Source organism: Puma concolor, unplaced genomic scaffold, assembly GCF_028749965.1.
Source record: "Puma concolor isolate L17-30 unplaced genomic scaffold, mPumCon1.1.hap2 unalloc_scaffold_46, whole genome shotgun sequence".
Taxonomy (NCBI): Eukaryota; Metazoa; Chordata; class Mammalia; order Carnivora; family Felidae; genus Puma; species Puma concolor.
In genome coordinates this window covers 301,992-324,757 of record NW_028240254.1, presented here as the reverse complement: position 1 = coordinate 324,757, position 22,766 = coordinate 301,992, and the positions used below count along the sequence as shown (strand labels likewise).

The following is a 22,766-nucleotide window of genomic DNA, read 5'->3' as shown; positions in this document are numbered from 1 at the left end:
AAACAGGCTCCAGGCTCTGAGCCATCAGCCCAGAGCCCGACGCGGGGCTCGAACTCCCGGACCGCGAGATCGTGACCTGGCTGAAGTCGGACGCTTAACCGACTGCGCCACCCAAGCGCCCCTCAAACACATGAAATTCTTAACTGTGAAACAGAGCATAAGAAATCAACAATTTCCCATGATTTTTACTACAACTGTACTTCTCTCCCCCCGCTCCGCCCGTGCCTTCATATTCTTTTCTGTGCTCCACCCCACCAGGTACATAACCCTACACACCAGTATTGCCATTCAAAATGCTTTTATTACCTGCCCTGGTCTATAAAGTCCACGTTAGGACTACCTCACCTCTATTCCCACTTCTCTGCAAACTAGGGGGTCTGGGACATGAGCAGTCATCTCATGTAAAAATAATTCCATTTTTACAGACTGATTCATTTAGTCCTGTTTCCTTCACATCCAGTTCCCTGTCGATGTCAGTTAGGCCCTTCCACTTTCATGCTCCCCTTGCCTGTGGAACCCTGTCTGGTCCTAGCTGTGGTTCCCATTGCTCGCTCATCGCCCTCCTTGGTCAACCTTGTGACCGTCTCAGGTATGATCATATCACCAAAAGGGGGGAGGCAAGATAAGGGCTTTTTATCACATTTTGATTTTTTTTAACATTTATTCATTTTTGAGAGACAGAGAGACAGCGCGTGAGAGGGGGAGGGGCAGAGAGAGAGGGAGACACAGAATCCAAAGTAGGCTCCAGGCTCTGAGCTGTCAGCACAGAGCCCGAAGCGGGGCTCAAACTCACCGACCGCCAGGTCAGGAACTGAGCTGAAGTCGGACACTAAACCGGCTGAGCCACGCAGGTGCTCCTCACATTTTGTAATCATATAAAAATAGTAGATAAATTGCTTAATGGTTAGGTTGTTCCACAACTTTCAACATTTTGATATTTTTTCATCAGATTTGCAAGTTAAAGGATTTGTCAGTGTTTCTTTAAATGACAGTAATGCACGTTACCCTATGCATAAAATGTTCTTAGATTTATAAAGTTGAAACTCCTGCCTTTTAATATTGTAAAAAACAAACAAACTTGTATCTTGTAAATTTTTTCCTGCATTGAGCTATTTAATAGCAGTGTAATACAGCTGTATTTATTCTATAGAAATCCTTTTCTTCGGAAGCTGATTCTTTATCATGTCTTGATTCTGTTTTCAAAGTGCAGAATAGCATTTTAAAAGGAGAAAGGAGGAAAAATTGAAAAAAAAAAGTTTAAAGAGCAGAATGTTGTGTGCCAGGCCTTTCTTGGTGGATTGGACTGGGTATACATGGTAACGGTGGCAGTTTAGGATGCTACCCCGCTCCTAAAGTCCGAGCCCTTCGTCGGGCTCGGTGCTGACGGCTCAGAGCCTGGAGCCTGCTTTGGATTCTGTGTCTCCCTCTCTTTCTGTTCCTTCCCCGCTCATGCTCTGTCTCTCTCTCTCTCTCTCTCTCTCAAAAATAGAAAACATTAAAAATTTTTTTTAAATAATAAAAAGAATATTGTGGGATCTTAATGATGCTTTTTGAATCAGTGATACAGAGGAAAGGTTGCCAAAGTATTCCTAGAAACGTAAGTTTGGATCTAAAGTACTAACATAACATAGCAAATACATTTCCATCTTTCTTCCACACCTCCCAAATGGAACTTTTGGAAACCATAACATTTATTCTCAAGGAGGAGAGCCTAAAGCATAACACTTAAGGTAACTTTTTTTTTATTTTTATCATTTTCTATGGTTCTTTCTATAAGAATTTTATATCTAAGAAGTTTACATTAATAAAAAGACTTCTCACAACATAGAACCATGTGAACCATGTCTATGTCTATGTCCCCTTCCACTGACAGGTGCTTCAGAATCTTACAAAACTCTTTACCTGACATCTCCATCTTCATGTTTCCTAGAAAAGTGTCTAAGTTGCTGTCATCAACCTTACTTCCTAGGAGAAAAATAGAAGCGGTAAAAGCTATGAGAATGGGAAATGCTAATAATTTTCAATTTCAGAAAAATACTTCCTATTATCTTCACATCGCTATATTCCATTTCAGTGTGAAAAGAAGAGTCTTTTGACATGTATTCAGATGCACACTTTCAGTTATTCTATCAGAAATAGAAACATGTTCTTTTGATCATTTTAAAGAGAATATGGCTATAAGCACAGGAACATTTAACCCAGTACAGCCCATATGATATTAGACAAGAAGTGTTACTGGCTGATGTTGAGGGAACAGTTAGGAGCCAGTATGTAAAATGTGGTAGGGGCACCTGGGTGGCTCAGTCGGTTGAGCGTCCGACTTCGGCTCAGGCCATGATCTCACGGTCTGTTAGTTCGAGCCCTGTGTCGGGCTCTGTGCTCACAGCTCAGAGCCTGGAGCCCGCTTCGGATTCTGTGTCTCCCTGTCTCTCTGACCCTCCCCCGTTCATGCTCTGTCTCTCTCTGTCTCAAAAAAATAAATAAACATTAAAAAAATGTGGTAAATAAAGAGTCATGTAGCCATAGAATGAGGAATCAATTTTCAGCTTGTACTCAGAGGAAAAAGTGATTTCTCTTCCAATATGATACATTCGGTATTCTCTGCCAGCCAATTCATCAGGAAGATATAACAATCATAAATGCAGATGAGCCAAATTAGAGAGTCTAGAAAGTATATAACAGAACTGACAACATTTCATGGAGAAATAGAAAATACAACAATCATAATGAGAAATGTGAGCATCAAAAACACATGAGAAAAAGGTAGTAAATAACAAACAAGGCCAACATGGTTAATAGTGCTTAAATATTAAGTTTAGATCTGAAACTTTTTGGAAGCTAAGGCATAAAAGGGAACTCAGGTTATTACCTACACAAAGAAGCACACTGGTCTTTGGAAGAGAGAATTTTTTTTTCTGATATTAAATTTCAAGGAGTGCCTGGGTGTCTCAGTCAGTTAAGCATCCAGCTCTTGATTTCAGCTCAGATCAGGATCTCATGGTCAATTGTGGGATGGAGAGCCACATCAGGCTTCACGATGGAGCCTACTTAAGATTCTTTCTCCCTCTCCCTCAGCCCCTCCCCTGCTGGTGAGCACACGTGCCCTGTCTCTCTCTAAAAAATCAATCAATCAATCAATCAATCAATCAATCATCTAAAGTTCAAGACACTTTTCATCACTAAATAATCTAATGGGCAACATCTTCTGACGATATAGTGACACTCTTGATATGGCTATTTTTAACACCAGTTCCCAAAAGCAGTTGATATATACTATCAGGAAGTTGTCTCAAAAAAGGCATTTCTAGGGACGCCTGGGTGGCTCAATCAATTAAGCATCCGACTCTTGATCTCAGCTCAGGTATGGATCCCAGGCATTTCTACAAAACATCTCTCCATAAATATTTTTTTGCTTATCAAAGCTACATATATGTGCTTATCCAAAAGTAGGTGGAAATGGTCAAAGAAGTAAACCTTGAATTTCTGCAACCATAGAGGGCACTTAAAAATGGACAATATGAAGTGGTTTGAATGTGTGTATAATTTTGGCTTGGTGTCAGAGATATTCTTCTCACTTAAATGTGCAAAATGTAAATCATTCCTTCCTTTTCAGCACCATCTGGCAAGAAAGGGCAGCTTATCAGAGAATTCAGAGGCTTAAGGTTACAGAAATACTATGCAAACCAAAAGAAGAAAAGGGTCCTTAACATTGTAATTGACAAACATTGTGCTAAAATTAAACTTTGAATTAGTGTATAAAGAGAAACTAGGGGCAAAAACATGGAGCTCATACAAAGAAATAACCGAAGAAAACAACGTTGAAATAACAAAAGAAAAAAAAACAAACCTGAAGAAAAATTCTCCTAACAGTAACAAAGATTTTCACTCATTTCTTAAAGAAGAATTATTGTAAATCAATATCAGGAACCCACTATATATCATACTCATATGTCTCACACAATTACACTTGAGTTAAAGTAGAGTAACTTGCAAACAGTGTAATTCTAAGTGCTGGTTTAGTCATTTTAATTAATGTGATTTTTTTTCTTCACAAGGTCCTTAGTGGAAAGATAACTGCAGTCAAGACTCTGGTCTCAGACTAGGCAGAAGAGGTAACTAGAACTCTCTAAAGGGCATGTTCTCATGTGCTACATACACATTTGACATGTGTGGAGTAAAGATACTAGAAAATTATGCCAGTGGTAAATCAGTTTAAGACCATCTCAAAATCTAGCTAGGGTTTTCCCAAGAGATCTATAACCTACATATCATTAGCTATCTCCATTCAACTGAAAATTCTTACTTTCAGGTAGAAATGAAAATCCTGAACTGACTAAATTGCCAATGAACCCTTCTAAATTCACTTTCCCATCTTCTGAAAGAAAACATGCATGTCAGAGAACAAGGAATATGAACAGAGATTGGCAACTGTAATTGCTATACTGAAAAACGTTTGATATTTTGTAGATTCCATCAAAAAGACAGACTCATGCGTATCATTCAGACACATACCCTCCTACCGTATAGATCCTCCTCTGTATGATGCTACTTAAAATAAGTAGAACCCAAGTGGGTAGTTGGTAGAAAAGAGCTCGGATAATCCATGAAGTGGATAAACGCTTTAAGGATTCTTGAAAAGTTCAAACACATGCATGTCAGCTAAGATAAAGGATACCTAGAAATGTTAAATACTCACCCGTGATAGCCACATTCTTCCGGGATCTTTGAATCGCATCTTGGGGTAATGGAACTCCTATATTTTTCATCATGGAGTCTAGATCATCAGGAGTGACCTCATTTTTCCTAATGGCGGCCAAAGTTTTCAAGGGGCCTTCTTTTTCTATATTCAAAAAAATATGCAATACATGAAGTTAAAAAATATGCAATATTCAGTGGGTCCTGAGTGACAATAATTACTACTAGTAGTACTACTACTGCTACTTCTACCACTTATTAAGTATTCAGCTTAGTGCTTGCTAAGCACTATGCTGAGTGCTTTATACACACCATCCCATTTTATCGTTTAAAAAAATTTTTAGAATGTTTATTTACTTTTGAGAGAGACAGAGACAGGGTGGGAGTGGGGGAGGGGCTGAGAGAGAAGGAGACGCAGAATCTAAAGCAGGCTCCAGGCCCTGAGCTGTCAGCACAGAGCCCTAGGCGGGGCTTGAACCCACAGACCGCGAGATCATGACCTGAGCTGAAGTCGGATGCTTAACTGACTGAGCCACCCAGGCACCCCTCCACCATCCCATTTTAATACAAAGATTCTGTGAGGTTGTTACCAATATTTCCCTTATTTAACAGATAAGGAAACCTAGCCTTAGAGAGGCTAGTCTGTCTAAGCATACACAGTTATTAAATGTAAAGCCAAGTGTGAAGTGCAGGCTATCTGATTTCATAGAATGTTTAGGCGCTAGGCTAAACAGGGCATTGTAAATATTTAATTTGAGATTGAGGAATGATTACATATAAAGGAATCTCAGGACATCCGCTTATACTCATCTCTGGCATATCAGAGGCTGGGAATTCCATTAAAGCTAGGATAACTAAGCATAAAAGTAATTCTAGCAATTCTCTTGCCAAAAATTAGATAACCAGCCATAGTTTGATGTGACTATTCTTAATTTTTTTCATTCAGTGGATACTTGGATATATCCAACACATACATACAAAAAGTCCCCCAAATAATGGAAGGATTAGTTAGCACTGCTATCAATACCAAAAAAAGGTAACATTCATTTCTGAAAGTATCATGGTTCAATTGTTCAAGTAAGAAAACACATTTTAAACGTATTATGATAAACACTATCACATCATAAACATTAATCCTGTAAGAGATTTGCTTATAAACCACATACCTAGGAGAGTTTTATAGATCCCATTCAGAAAACCAGAGATTAAGGACAAAATATTTTGTCAGTTGAAAAAACATACCATTTGGGTCACATCCTAAACACCTACACTCTAGGGAATAATTTCATTTTTGTAGCTACCTAAATTAGGCCTTCTGAATTTTGTTCAGTTTCAATCTTGGGAATTAAAATTTAGAGGAAATTAAGCCATTTCAATTAATCTCAAGAACAAAGGCTCCAAGGAGACCCAGAAGTTCCACAGATATCACAGATATCTCACAGTTGGAGATGTCAATTAAATGAACACATTAAAACCAGATTACATTCAATGCCTCATGGCTAAGGCAGTGGAATAATGAGATGAATACCTCTTACAAAATATGGAGGAAGCTTGTATGTTTCAACATATTCCTACATGTTTCAATAGTTAATCTTCTCATGATAAAATCCCATTTTTATGAACATATAATAGGATAAAAAAAGAAAAGGTAACATTGATTTTTTTTTTTTTTTTTTTAGTATAGCTGACACACAATGTTACATTAGTTCCAGGTATACAACTTAGTAATTTGACAAGTTTATACGTTATGCTCTGTTCACCACAAGTGTGAACCATCTGTCCCATTACATCACTATTACAATATCACTGACTGTATTCTTTATGCTGTGCCTTTTATTCCTGTGACTTATTCATTTCATAACTGGAGGCCTGTATCTCCCTCTCACCTTCACCCTTTTTGTCCAACCCTCAAGACCCTCCCTTCTGGCAACCATGAAGTTGTTCTCTGTATTTATAGGTCTGATTCTGCTATTTGCTTATTTATTTATTTGTTGTTTGTTTGGCTTTATTTATTTATTTATTTATTTATTTATAATTCTTCTTTGTATTTTTAAGTGAACTCTACACCCAATTTGGGTCTTTTTTTTTTTTTTTTTTTTAACATTTATTTATTTTTGAGACAGAGAGAGAGCATGAACAGGGGAGGGTCAGAGAAAGAGGGAGACACAGAATCTGAAACAGGCTCCAGGCTCTGAGCGGTCAGTACAGAGCCCAACGCGGGGCTCGAACCCACGGACTGTGAGATCGTGACCTGAGCCGAAGTCGGACGCTTAACCCACTGAGCCACCCAGGCGCCCCCCCCCCCCCAATTTCGGTCTTGAACTTAAAAGCTTGAGATCAAGAGTCACATGCTCTACCAACTAAGCCAGCTAGGTGACCCTGTTTGGCTTTTTTTAGATTCCACTTATAATTTGAATCATATGGCATTCATCTTTCTCTGTCTGATTTATTCCACTTAGCGTAATACCCTCTAGGTCCATCTATGTTGTCTGAAATGGCATGATCTCATCCTTTTTATGGTTTCCTTATTCATTCAGCTATTAACACTTAGTTAATCCCTTTTGAGTGATGGAAAAATACTATAAGTTCATAAAATTTAAGTCAAGAAAAGGTCAGGACTAGGATCCCTTCCTGATTCATCATCCAAAGTACATTTGTTACATACATGATGTGCTTCAGCATTAGAAAACTGCACAAATGCATATAATCAAAGCTAAAGGATTCCACTCAAAATTTTTATTGTTAAAAAATTCTCACTTACTTTGAACTTTTGTAAGATATGGCATTTTCATTAACTGAGTCAGGAAATCTTTTAAGTTCACTTTCCCCTCGTCTGAAAATGAAACATCAAGAAATGAATGGTCTTTCACCCAAAGATACAAAGGGATGAGGTCAAAAGATATGCATGCTTACCAAATCTTCAGAACCAAGTTAGTCCTGTTTTCTAACTCTGATTCTGCTAAACACACCTCAGACTATAAAAAGGAACATGATTATGATAACTCTTGCAGTCTTTTTTCTTGTAGAGCCAATGAGTGTTTCATGAATTTTACACACATTTTAACCACTTGGGACCATTGTTTTTTGGTAAGTTTCCTCTCTGGTATGACATTCTCTGAATTTTTCAGCATTACAAGTCCTACTACCACTATCTATGTTACGAGGGAAGAAGATATTCCCTACAAGTACCATAAACCAAACCCCAACCGAAATACCTAATGGAGACTATATATATACTTATAAGCAAAGATATATTAGTAAAGGAAGTGTGCATCTTTTGTTTTTTATTAGCCATGTATTTGGAACTGAAGAAGAAGAAAAGTACCCCTTTGCTCTGCATGTAAGTTAAACCTCCCACTGGCAGGATTCCAAAAACACCACTGTAGCCCTCTGAGGACCGTGGGGAAACCAAACTGGTAAGTGTGTGTCACCACACTAAGGCTTGGCCCTGCATTTCAGGGGCTTGAGAGAGCTGCACAGCTCCTGTCCAATAAAAACGTATGATTCAAACCTCAGGAGGCAAAGCGATGGGATGAAGACAGGAAGATTATACATCCCTAGGATAATTCAATATGAGACTAATCCAAAGCAAATTCTCAGCCAAGCCTAATAGGGAAAATCTAATGTTGTTGAACTCACTGCATCTGATTCCTAATCAATCAGCTCTGTGGGTTTATGAGTGAAAGTAAACACGAGTGTGATATGGAATAAATGACTCAGAAAAGAAATACTTACTATCCAGAGAAATGGATGTAAGCATCTCCTGCAATTCTTCCTCTGGCAAATAAATCCCCAAGCCTTTCAGTATAGGTTTTATATCATCAACAACAACTTTTTCATTGGTGACTTTGTTTAACGCCTTTGCAAGTTCATTAACCTCTATCCGGAGAAAATACTTTCAGTTTAGATGCAAATTCTAAACAATTAGCTTAAACTATGATTCAAAAAACTAATATAGATACCTAGCATTTTTTAAGCATTCACCTTAAACACTCTCTTGAGGTACATACACATCTAACTCTCATTGTATACCTACAAAATAGATCACTTATAGGGCAAACTCATAGTAGAAATTAAGCCTTGATATCTGTCTCCTTCTGTCCATCTATCTTTGCCTCTCAAGTTTCTTACATCCTTTCAGTATGTGTCCAGGGATCTCTCTGCTGCCCCTAGTCACTGCCACCTCAAATCTGCCTCTTTCCCGTCCCTTTATTAAACTTAATTTGTCTTATACTGATTCTCTTGTACTTAGAGCTGAGAACCTTGGTATACACAAGTAACCGCTAATTAATCTGCTGATAGAATTGTTATTGTTTTTAATATATGAAATTTATTGTCAAATTGGTTTCCATACAACACCCAGTGCTCATCCCAAAAGATGCCATCTCTTCAATACCCATCACCCACCCTCCCCTCCCCTCCCTCCCACCCCCCATCAACCTAGAATTGTTATTTTTTTAATAATTGGAAACCAATGTTAACAGAAGAGAGAGCTTTGCTTCCCCCTCCGTGTCAGTTTCCTTCTTATTTAATAACAATACTTTAATAGTGGCCTAAGATAGGTAATACAAAAGAATGTCTTAATGATCGTAATTTCTGATGCTGTGAAAGATCCTAGAGAGCTTTTTTTTTAGAGGTTAACTATCCTTCCTAGCACTTTAAGTACTTACGTATTCTGTCTAGGAAAAACCCGTATTTATTCTCTAATAGTATATAATCAATCTGAATTTAGCACTTTGGAATATGGATTTATAACTTCTGACTGTGATGACTGTACTTCCTAGGTACAAAATGTGCTGACACTGCCTTTGTATTCAGGTAAAACTTTTCTGCCTAGAAATAGACACCTAAAAATATGATAGCTATAAGGTAGTTAGTAATTCCATTATGTATTTGGGGAAAGACAAATTCAGCCATATTATAATTTGCACTGTTATAAAGTAGGTATTTTATCATTCAGATTTTGTGCATTCCCAAATCTATCCCACATCTTTCTACTTTATTCCTCACAGACATCTAAGTCATTCTCACATGTTTTCTTTGGGCAGGCTAGTCTCCTCATCTAGAATATACATCTAAATTCTCTCCCCAGTCCAGCAACCGGTTCAAGGTCCATCTGCTCCTTTAGGCTTCCCCAGATTATCATAGTTCATTCTGATATACCATGATATATAATAATGGCATAATATCAGTATATATAAGATGTATTCTTCTCATTATACTTAAATTCTTGTAGCTCTTGTGGCTGGTGCCACATGATCTAGTATACAATCTTCTAAATGTCTTTTTTCTTTCATCTCACCATAACCTCCCTTATGAGCACAAGACCCGTGTGCTATAATACTTCTACGATCTCTACCATGCATACCAAATAGACTCACTAATTGTTACTTGATTATTGACTAATGTATTTTCTCCTCTGCTCCCTTAATGTTTCCATTCCTCTAGCCTATTGTCATGCCTACCTACTATTCTACTTCCCTCCATTCTGTATTACTGAGCTTCTCAAATGAGTAATTTAGTATTTCTTGCCCCTATTTCATCACCCAATCTCTATTTTAAGCCCCCATAGCCCTCTTGGAATGATACTACTTTACATTTGACCACTTTTTATAACTTATGGGGTACTTCTATATTACTTCTTTTGACAGCCACAAAAAAATCTTATGAAATATATAGGACATGTACTATTATCTATAGTTCAGCACATATACCTGTATTTTATATTTAGATGAAGTGATTTGTCCAAGATCATGAGGAAGAAAACATGAGACTACAGGTCAAACATTCTGATGCAGAGCACAATGCTTCTGCTATTACAAAGAACAGCAAATAACCTCTCAACCCCCTTCTTTGTCAGATCTAATAATCTTAGCCTTCACCGTCCTCTGTACAATTTGGGTAGCTGACTACCTGCCCTCACGTCTTAATTAGCCTCCTTCCTTCCAATTACAGAATGAGTACACGCCATGCCACGTGCTTAATGATTTACATTTTAACGGTGTTTGGTCTTAATACTCTTTAATATCAAGTTTCATTTCATTTAGCAATGTATTTTCAACATTTTCCCTTGTCAGCATATTATTCTAGGAGTATTATTTTTAAATGACCACATAGTATTCCACTGCATCCTATCTTTCTAAACCAAAATTCAGTGGAATCCTAATAATGAACCCTCTTAGAATTTTCTTTCAGAAGAATTGGCCCAATTTACACGAATACGTAGGAAGTGAAAAAAAAAAAAAAAGCCATTCATTTCACCACATCCTTTCCAACTCCTATTTTCTCCTTATTCTCTTCTTATTCTTCTGGAAGAACTGTAAGATCATGCTGTCAATCATTTCCTCCAACACCTTCCCACAAAAACATCTCTTCAGGAATTATATTACATTTATCAATTAAAGAGAAGTGACTTATGCATGATATGCGACATCTATCCATAAGATGGTAAAATCTTTCTCATTTTACCTTAAGGGGATTAGCATTAACTCAAAGATTGATAAAACAATCAAAGTAAAGAAATTGACTAAACAGATTAAGAATCTAGCCTAGAAGGTCTTGGTCATTGCTTTTTCTTCTCTATATTATCTCTGAGATTTATTTCTCCTGATTGTTATCCAGCTGTTACCTCCATGAGGCAATTACATGGCCAAATTACAGCTCCAGCTTTTCTCATGTGCCTATTTCTCTGGATAGTCTCTGAGGTACCATCATTGCTACTAACTTGAAATAAATATACTTTCAACTAGATTCATTCCTTCATTAACCTAAGTTGGAACCCATGGTTCTGTTTTCATTTGTTTCTCTCTAAACCCAGACACCACAGTTTTTTCCCCTTTTAGCATATCTCTTTCATTCATTTTTCCCTACTAGTCCATACTGAGGACCCTTTTCAGGTCCTCACCTCCCCAGGCCTGTATTATTTCCAAATGTTTCTAAATACTATTAAATACCACTCTTTCCCTCTCTCAATCCAATCTCCACACTGCAACGGGAGTGACTAGATTGATCATATCACTCTGTTGTTTAAAATCATTTCATTGGGGGCATCTGGGTGGCTCAGTCAGTTAAGCCTCTGACTTCGGTTCAGGTTATAATCTCGTAGTCCGCAAGTTCGAGCCCCACATTGGTCTCTGTACTGACAGCTCAGAGCCTGGAGCCTGTTCAGATTGTGCCTTCCTCTCTCTCTGCCCCTCCCCTGCTCACTCTCTCTCTCTCTCAAAAATAAACATTAAAAAAATAAATAAATAAATAAAAACACTTCATTGGTTTCCATTATATTTTGAACTCGATTCAAATTCCTTACCTTTATTTTCATTAAAGAATCTGAATGATCTGGTCCATGACCATCACTCGAACATCATCTTTTGCCAGTCTCTCCTTTTTTCACTAGACTTCAGCCAGAAAGGCCTTTCAGTTTCTTAAACATATGTGTTATTTCCTACCCTAGAACCATTCACAGCTTCTTCCTCTTGTCTGAAAGACGCTTCTGCCAACTCTTCCAGCAGCTGATTCCTTCTAATCCTGTAGGTTTCAGCCTAAATGTCACATGTCAGAACACACGCTTCCCTGGCCATCCTATTTAAATTAAGTCACTGCACCTTAACGCTCTACCGCCTCCTTGTACATTTCCTCCTTAACATTTAGCACAATTTGTAGTTATTTATTTGCTCAGCTGTCTTTCTTCAGTGAATTCTCTGGGGTCAGAGACCAGTATTTACCTGTCTTGGTTACCAGCATAGTGTCACTCATTTGCTGACTGAATGGATTAAATAAACGATCTTCCTGCTTCTAGTGGCTCCTTAGTCCAATCCACTGTTAAATCAATCTTTAGAGACAGCTTAGTACCTGACACTCTCTTGCCCAAAGAGTGTATTGAGACCTGTTTTGAGCAAAACATTTAACAGCTCCTCCAATGTAGACCTACCAACTATCTCTCATTCCTTATCTTTCAAATCCTACTTACACCTCTGATCTTTTCTTCCCTTTTAAATCTCTAGGTGTCAATGTTTTCTGGCTTTCCCTCTACCTATCAAGCAAGATGCTACCCTTCCTTCACAGTTCCTCCATTTTTTTCGTAGGAATCTAATCTTCACCCAAACTCTTAAAATAATATGCATCACTAATTTGCCCTTACAGAATACTAGTTATATTTTCATGTCAATGACCTATCTTTTCATCTAGATTTTAAGATTTCTCACGGCCTACTTTATGCATATTTTTGTGTTCAATACATGTGTGCTGATCACGATAATATTAATCGGTAAGTTACAGCATTGAATGAATTTTGAAACTGAACCATTAAACTACAATACAGTAAAAGAAATATCTGCACATGGAGTCCAACACTTGCTGTGGGGTCTTAGGTAAGGTACAATTTCCTCGAACTTCACTTTTCTCTTTCTTTATTGTAAGATTTCTACTTAACAGGATAGTCATAAAGAATAGTTAAAAAATAAATTATGTGAGGGGCGTCTGGGTGGCTCAGTCGGTTAAGCGTCCAACTTCGGCTCAGGTTATGATCTCATGACGATTTGTGAATTTGTGATTTCGAGCTCTGCATCAGGCTCTGTGCTGATAGCTCAGAGCCTGGAGACTGCTTTGGATTCTGTGTCCCTCTCTCTGTCCCTCCTCTGCTCATAGTCTCTGTCCCTCTCAAAATAAATAAATATTTTTAAAAAAAGAATAATTATAAAAAAATAAATTATGTGAAAGTGCTTGGTAAAACATCAAACACTATGCAAAAATATTATTTGCCAACCATTAATGATATTATTTGAAACCAAAGAAAATAAAGTATACCTTTAGAGACTATGAGATAAAACTATGTACTTTTGACCCTAAGATACTTTTAATACTGAAAATAAGAGTTAAAGAAGAGTTTTGGTAAGTTCCTAAAACATTAGGCAATTAACTCATTTTTAAAGTGAGTTAGATATTTTCAAAATTATACTCAAAAGTTAGAGCATCCATCATGGGACGCTGCAAAATGTTTCTTGGTACCACAATCGAAAAGACAAAGATTCAAGTTGGAAGGATCACTGATCCCAATAAGTTAAATATATGAATTTCCATCAGGGGTGCCTGGGTGGCACAGTCAGTTGAGCGTCTGACTTTGGTTCAGGTCACGATCTCGGGCTCTGTGCTGCCAGCTCAGAGCCTGGAGCCTGCTTCGGATTCTGTGTCTCCCTCTCTCTCTCTGCCCCTCCCCTGCTCACACTCTGCCTCTCTCTCTCTTTCCAAAATAAATAAACAAAAAAAATTTTTTTAAATAAAAATAAATTTCCATCAGAATGAGAATTCACATGTTCTCTATGCAACTATAAAAAGGAATGAGAAAGGCCTTTATATTCTGATATGAACAAATATCCAAAATATATTACTGTATTAAAAAATCAAGGATACAGAACAATGTACATGTCATGCTCTCACGTAAAAAGTGAGGGAGGGATAGGTATGTGTATATATATATATATATATATACATTCATACATATATATACATACATATATTCATATTTTCTCGAACGATCTAAGTACTTCCTGTCTCAAAAATAAATAAAACATTAACAAAAAATTAAAAAAAAAAAAAGAAACTAGTTACTTATTAGTTAGTTACTGGGGAAAAGGAATAGGAACTGAACAGACCAGGCAAGAAGGAGATTTTCATTGTGTATCTTTAAATACTTTTTTATTTATTTTTACTTAAAAAAATTTTTTTTAATGTTTTATTTTTATTTTTGAGACAGAGACAGACAGAGCATGAGCAGGGGAGGGGCAGAGAGAGGGGGAGACAGAGAATCCAAAGCAGGCTCCAGGCTCTGAGCTGGCAGCACAGAGCCTGATGCTGGGCTTGAACCCATGAACTGTGAGATCATGACCTGAGCCGAAGTCGAACGCTTAACCAACTGAGCCACCCAGTGCTCCAATACTTTTTTATTTATGATCTGTGTGAATGTATTACCTAATCAAAAACCTTAAATTTATTAAAACATTTTTAGGGTCACGTATTTTTGGCAACCTTGTTAGAAGACATATTATTTGCTTCAATTACAAACTTATAATGTTTCAAACTAGACTTACATGAACACAGGAAGCTCACCTTCATCTGAATACCCAAAATACTGAATGTATACCATTCATTTAATCTTGTAGCATATTAGTTATATGTTGATGTAAGTAGCCCATCACTTTTCAACAACTAGCTAAAAATTTCCTATATTCTGTGTTCAAAACTTCCTAATTATTCTCACCTCTAAAATCTCGAAAACGCTTAATGCTCTTCAGTGCTAAAAGGGCAGTCTTTAGAGAAGTATCTCCCTTTTCTGTGAAGACAAAAACAGAACAAAGAAAAATTAGTAGATTCAAGAAACATAAAGTACTTCCACAGCGAGCTAAATCGGTTCTCTTGCTGGCCCTTAAGGCATCTTATGGTTTTCTAGCTACGTAAACTTTTGTCCTGAATGCAATCTACAGTCTGCCTATTTAAATCCTATTCATGTCAAAACCAGCTCCTAAGTCTAGATTTCTAAAAAGCCTTCTGTTGAACCTAGATGATGCCCTCTAACCACTACTCTTTCCTTTTCCTTTCCTTCCCAAACTATTTTCTGGAAAGAAGTGTTCTTATTCATCACAATCATATTGTCATTCACACATCAAACTGGTCTTATCTAGCTTCCACCCTCTCAAAACTGCTTTTACCAAGTTCACCCATTAACTATTTATTGCCAAATCAATGAATACTTTTTTGGGGTCTTATTTAATACTTTCCTCTTTCATTCCCAAATTAATGAATACTTCTTAATTTGTTGGTCTTATCTAATACTTTCCTCCTTCAAACTCTTTTTTCTCTTTGTTTTGTTGCTATAGCTTTCTTTTGGTTTCTCTCCTACCGTTCGTTCTAGTTACTTCCTGTTACGTCCTTTATAAACTATTCTTTCTCCACCATTACTTAAATGTTAGCATTTCAGTGTCCTTGGCCCTCTTCTTGTTGCACTCTATAAACCATTCCTGAATTCTCTTGTCACTACAAACTGTATGTTGCTGACTCTCAAGTTTCTATTTCTAGGCTAGACCATTGTCTACTGCACATCTTCAACTCCGTGTCCACTCCATGCCCTCAAACACAGTATTTCCTTTTTGTGTGATATATTGAATGTGGTTCAATGAATTCAATGTGCGATATATTGAATGTGATTCAATGAATTCAGTGAATTCAAATGAACTGATGATTTTATTTCCATGCAAATAACAACTCTTTGGGACAGATCAGATACATTTTTTTACTTCCATATTGCCAAATTTTAATTTGACCGGTTCTACATTTATCCCCCTGTGGCAGCTGGAGCATTGACAGCAGACAGAAACTTTCCTCATTCCAGTCTATCAAGGAAAATCTGCAGTTAAAAACTTTGATCAGCAGGCATTCAGAGAATGGTAGGTGGCAAATAAAGATCCTAGTGGATTATTCTAATTGCATTTTGTTTTACCTTCATAACTTAAGAAGCTGTAAGAAAAGAGAGAGGACAACTTTCTCTGTGTGTGTTTTTCTTTTAATATAATTTATTGTCAAGTTAGCTAACATTCAATGTATACAGTGTACTCTTGGCTTCAGGAGTAGAATCCATGATTCATCGCTTACATACAACAACATACAGTGCTCATCCCAATAAGTACCCTCCTCAATGCCCATCACCCACTTTCCCCTGATCCCCACCCCCCCATAAATCCTTAGTTTGTTCTGTGTATTTAAGAGTCTCTTATGGCTTGCCTCCCTCTCTGTTTGAAACTATTTTTTCCCTTTCCCTTCCCCTATGATCTCTTGTTAAGTTTCTCAAATTCCACACATGAGTGTACACATATATCTCTCTTTCCTTGACTGACTTATTCCACTTAGCATAATACCCTCCAGTTCCATCCACGTTGTTGCAAATGGCCAGATTTCATTCGTTTTCGTTACCGAGTAGTAGTCCACTGTATATATAAACCACATCTTCTTTATCCATTCATCCGTTGATGGACATTTGGGCTATTTCCATAATTTAGTTATTGTTGATAGTGCTGCTATAAACATTGGGGTACATTTACCCCTATGAATCAGCATAATTTAGTTATTGTTGATAGTGCTGCTATAAACATTGGGGTACATTTGCCCCTATGAATCAGCACTCCTGTATCCTTTGGATAAATTCCTAGTAGTGCTATTGCTGGGTCATAGGGTATTCTGCTTTTAATTTTTTGAGGAACCTCCACACTGTTTTCCAGAGAGGCTGCACCACTTTTCATTCCCACCAACAAGTGCAAGAGAGTTCCCATTTCTCCACATCCTCACCCACATCTGTTGTTTCCTGAGTTGTTAATTTTAGCCACTCTGACCTGTGTGAGGTGGTATCTCAGTGTGGTTTTGATTTATATTTCCCTGATGATGAGTGATGTTAAGCATCTTTTCATGTGTCTGTTGGCCATCTGGATGTCTTCTTTGGAAAAGTGTCTGTTTGTGTCTTCTGCCTGTTTCTTCACAGGATTATTTGTTTTTCATGTGTTGAGTTTGGTAACTTCTTTATAGATTTTGGATACTAGCTCCTTATCCGATATGTCATTTGCAAATATCTTCCTCCCATTCCATCAGTTGCCTTTCAGTTTTGTTGATTGTTTCCTTTGCTGTACAGAAGCTTTTTATTTTGATGAGGTCCCAATAGTTCATTTTTGCTTTTATTTCCCTTGCTTTTGGAACTCTCATCACTGTTATTTAACAGAGTGTTGGAAGTCCTAGCTTAAGCAATCAGACAGCAAATGAAATAAAAGGCACCCACATTGGCTAAGAAGAAGTCAATCTTTGGCTTTTTGCAGATGACATGATACACTACATGGAAAACACAAAAAACTCCACCAAAAAGCTGCTAGAACGGATACATGAATTCAGTAAAGTCACAGGATATAAAATCAATGTACAGAAATTGGTTGCATTTCTATACACCAACAATGAAACAACAGAAAGAGAAAACAAGAAATCAATCCCATTTACAATTGCACCAAGAACCATAAAATACCTAGTAATAAACCTAACCAAAGATGTAAAAGATCTATATGCTGAAAACTATAGAAAACTTGTGAAAGAACTTGAAGAAGACACAAAGAAGTGGAAAAACATTCCACGCTCATGGATTGGAAAAACAAATACTGTTAAAATGTCGATATTACCCAAAGCAATCTACACATTCAAGGCAATCCCAATCAAAATTGCACCAGCATTCTTCTCAGAGCTAGAGGAAACAATGTTTCGATTTGTAGGGAACCACACAAGACCCCAAATAGCCAAAGTAATGTTGAACAGGAAAACCAAAGCAGGAGGCATCACAATCCCAGACTTCAGGCTCTACTACAAAGCTGTAATCATCAAGACAGTATGGTATTGGCACAAAAACAGACACATAGACCAATGGAATAGAATACAGAACCTAGAATCGGGCCCCCAAATGTATGGCCAACTAATCTTTGACGAAGCAGGAAAGAGTATCCAATGGAAAAAAGACAGTCTCTTTAGCAAATGGTGCTGGGAGAACTGGACAGTAACATGCAGAAGAAGGAAACTGGACCACTCTCTCACACCATACACAAAAATAAACTCAAAGCGGGTGAAAGACCTAAATGTGAGCCAGGAAACCATCAAAACCATAGAGGAGAAAACAGGCAACAAACAACCTGTTTAACCTCAGCTGCAGCAACTTCTTTCTCGACATGGCTCTGAACTTTCTGTGGTTTTGACAGTCGTATTTACATCCTTCTTTAATGAACACTGTACGAAGTTTTCACAGACTCTAAGTATGGATCTAGTTTGAAGTGTCTAGTGTCAATTTGCACAATGGATGCAGAGAAAAAAGAACTAGGATAATTGGATGTGCTAGATATATAAAAGTATTGACTAATGTTATTACAAATTATTTTTATCATATTCTCTTATTCATTTTCACCACTTTCTTTACTGGTGTATTACTTTATATTGAAAACAGAAGAGAGAATCCAGGAAATAAATATATATGTATATTTATATGATTTGTTACAAAACTACAAAGGAATTTCAGTATAGAAAGTATAGAGAAAATACAATCTTTTCAACAGTGGTGCTGGAACAAATGAAGGTCCATATGCAAAAACAAAACAAAACAAAAAGGAACTCTGATCCATACTTTATTCCACATACAAAGATTAACTCAAAATAGATCACAGAGCTAAAATACAAAACCAGAGGTGCCAGGGTGGCTCAGTCAGTTAAGCAGCCAACTTCAGCTCAGGTCATGATCTCCCGGTGAGTTTGAGCCCCGCCTCAGGCTCTGTGCTGATAGCTCAGAGCCTGGAGTCTTGCTTTGGATTCTGTCGCCCTCTCTCTCTGCCCCTCCCCCACTTGTGCTTTCTCTCTCTCTCTCTCTCTCTCTCTCTCTCTCTCTCTCTCAAAAATAAATAAAAATATTAAAAAAATATTTTTTAATGCAAAACCAAAACCCATAAAACTTTTAGAAGAAAACATATAATAAAACATTTGTAACCTTGGGTGAGGCAAAGTTTTCATACATGTGACACCAAAAGCACAATATGTAAAAGAAAAAAAAAACTAACTGGACTTCATCAAAATTAAAACTAATGCTCTTCTAAAGACACTTAAGAAAATGAAGACACTCAGAGAAAAATGTGCTCAGTAGAAGACTCGGAGAAAATATTTGCTAAGTATATATCTCATAAAGGACATGTATCCAGAATACAAACAGAAATACAAAAAAAACCCATCCAACTTTATTTTTTTGTATTATTTTTTTTAACGTTTATTTATTTTTGAGACAGAGAGAGACAGAGCATGAACGGGGGAGGGTCAGAGAGAGAAGGGGAGACACAGAATCCGAAACACGCTCCAGGTTCTGAGCTGTCAGCACAGAGCCCGACTCGGGGCTTGAACTCACGAACCGCGAGATCATGACCTGAGCCGAAGTCGGCGGCTTAACCGACTGAGCCACCCAGGTGCCCCAAAACCCATCCAACTTTAAAAGCGGGCAAAAGCTCTGCATAGACACTTTATAAAGAAGATACACAGATGACAAATAAGCACAGGAGAAGATGCTCAACATCATTAATCAGTGAGGAAACACAAATTAAAACCACAATGAGATACTACTACACACTTATTAGAATGATTAAAATTAAAAAGACTGACTACACCAAGCACTCCCGAGGATATGGAGGAATTGGACCTCTTCATACACTGCTGGTGGAAATGTAAAATGGTGTGGCCACTCTGGAAACCGTTTGCAGTTTCTTAAAACGTTAAACATACACCTACCATGTGAACCAGCCAATCTTTGGTAACTACTCAAGAGAAAGGAAAAGCATACATTCATACAATAAATTGTACACAACTGTTCATAACAGCTTTATTTATAAGAGCCCCAAACTGGAAATAGCCTAACGAGCCTCACCAGGTAAGTAGATAAACCAGTGTATCAGTAAAATGGAGTGCTATGCCAGTAATAAATAAGAATGAACTGCTGATACATGCTACGTGGATGAATCTCAAAATAATTATGCTGAATGAAAGCATCTTGCAAAAAAGAATATACCCATTTTATAAAAGTCTGGTAAATGCCAATGGATCTATACTGGCAAAAAGCAGATCAGTGGTTGCCTACGGATGAGGAACAGGATGGGAAAAAGGCAGGAGAGATTACAGAGGAGCATGAGGCAGTTTTGCAGGTCAGGGATGTGTTCATTACCTTGATTGTGATGACAGGTTTATAGGTGTGTGCATATGTCAAACTGTGTACTTTTAATTATAAAAATATACAGCTTTTGAATATCATTTATAGCTCACAATACTGTTTAATAATAACAAAAGGCAATGGGAAATATGACCCACCTTCAAATTCAGGAGCTGGCTTATTTGTGTTCAAAGCCTCCAACATTTGTTTGAGACTTACTTCACTATTTTCTAAAAAGTAAAGTATAAGGATTACAAAATGGCAAAGGTGTCAATGTGAATAATCATCATTAAAATAACCATGACAGGGAATGGTGTGTGTGGGGGGGGGGGGGCAAATTTTGTTAATGTCTGAAAATTAGCCAGATAAAAACTAATCAATTTAAAATAATTTTACCACGAATCTATTCCCTTAAAACAAGAAAAAATTCTAACCGTATTATTTGTCTTAATTAAATATTGATGTATACATTTTACAAATGTGATGTCAGACAGAGGGTGACTCTTAAAAATACTTCCAAGAGTAAAAAAATATTAATTTTAATTTGTTCTCAGTATGCCTACATTCTCATTATGTTTCTAAGACCTAGTTTATCTAAAACATACATATATAAAACATATCCCAAGCACACAGTAAAACTAGGACTTCAACAGAGATTGTTCTTTTAAAAAGGACTCACCATCAATAGATGCTTGACCCAGAATTTCCTGGAACGTCTTGTTGCTTAATGGAATTCTAGCCTTCCGGAGTTGGGACCTCAGCTCATTTATAGGCATCTTATCATTTCTGATCTTATCAAGAGTTGTAATCTCTTTAAATAAATCTGTAGACATGTCAAGAATAGAGAACTGATGAGGAAGTTGAGGCAAAGCCCTTTTTTAGACTTAACACCCTAACCTGCACAGAGTAGATGCATTACAAAAGGAATTCTGAGTTAGAGGGCTTTCAAAACATGTCAGTGGGCTTTGTTTTCAGAAGTCACTTAAACAATAAGCAAAATTTAACATACCCCTAGCCAGCTAAAAGTTGAGTTTCTGCAACATTTTTGTACAAGTTTGCTTTTATTTATTAACTATTTCTCCTCAAAGGTTTTTCTACTACATGCTCCAGTCTTTCAGAGACTGTAAAGCATTTCAAGAACAGCTTGATAATAAATAGCTCTTGGAATGAAGTCAAATATCAAAAATAGAACCCAGCTAGTTGGCAAAAGGAAAACTGAAAAATATAAATCTGTTATGCACTGAAAAACAGCCACACCCTATCCTAGGCATCAGAAAGCCTCTCTTTCTTGCTAGCCTACCTACTAGTATTACATGCAGTAAATCCTTTTTTTTTTTTTTTTTGTACTTTTTTTTAACATTTCACTATAGGTGAGAAAAAGAAGCATATGGAAATTATTGGAGGTGAGAGAAAATTGTATTAGATTCACCAGGGGAGAAAATGTGTACCTTATACTGGAGCATATACTGAGACAAACTATTTCGCTTTAAGAAAGCATATTCTAGGAATGTAATTCTAAATAATTCATTACAGTCAAAGCACAGATTAAATATGATAAGGAATAAGAAAGCAGATTATAACATCTTGATACATTAAAAAGAAAACTTAAGGAATTAAAAATACAGGGGAAAACAAACCATATTTTAGAAAAAGAATACCATTGAATTATCTTAGAAATTTACTTTTAATTTTCATTCTTTTACTATACTTACTATTGAATGGTGTTGATGGTTTAGGTGAATTAGTGAAAACATCAGTTACATCTTTTAAGATCTTTTTACTTTCTGCAAAGTTAAGAAACAAAATGGAATTTAAATAGATTTTAAGCTCATGAAAGCAGGGATCTGGTATTGTTTCAATTTCATTCAGCTTTCAAACTTCTGTGACCATAATGCATGGTAAGAAATACACTTAGATTATGAGCATGTGCGTGTACACACACACACACACACACACACACACACACACACACACACAAACAGGGAATGCAAGGAAACACAATCTGGGAATTGCAAGGTACAGTTAGGATTCAGACCTCCCCATCCCCTGCCCCGAGGCAGGTCATAAGACACTCATGTGAGAGATGCCCTTGCTATACCCAGAGGGAGGGTGCATCCTTATCTCTGAAGACTGAGGGTTGGAGGGACACCAAGAGGAATCTGAACGAACAGACCTTACTAAGTTTCCCCTGGTTGACCACCCTCAGCTCATATCATTTTGTCCCATCACAGTTTTCTACCACTTTCCACGCTTCATCAAAGCTAACACCAAAACATTAAACACCAAGGTTTAACAACTCCTTATGAATATTCCCCTTTCATGTAAAATT

At 37.1% G+C, this 22,766-nt stretch overlaps 1 protein-coding gene and 1 long non-coding RNA gene across 2 annotated transcripts in view; both read right to left on the bottom strand.

The window, feature by feature from the left end:
- Window positions 1-1,821: 1,821 nt before the first annotated feature.
- LOC147571198 (EF-hand calcium-binding domain-containing protein 13-like) overlaps window positions 1,822-22,766 on the bottom strand; it is a gene marked incomplete at its 3' end in the record, with an annotated part of 135,276 nt that continues 114,331 nt past the window's right edge. The window contains 5 exon segments of the mRNA XM_086696545.1: window positions 1,822-1,965; window positions 4,697-4,840; window positions 7,457-7,528; window positions 8,431-8,574; window positions 14,948-15,020. Coding sequence (XP_086552671.1) covers window positions 1,822-1,965; window positions 4,697-4,840; window positions 7,457-7,528; window positions 8,431-8,574; window positions 14,948-15,020 — 577 coding nt within the window.
- Window positions 20,534-22,240, bottom strand: LOC147571201 (uncharacterized). Its single transcript, XR_015247625.1, has 3 exons — window positions 22,150-22,240; window positions 21,117-21,260; window positions 20,534-20,667 (listed from the first exon to the last, which is right to left on the bottom strand). It is a non-coding gene; the product is annotated as an uncharacterized LOC147571201 (long non-coding RNA).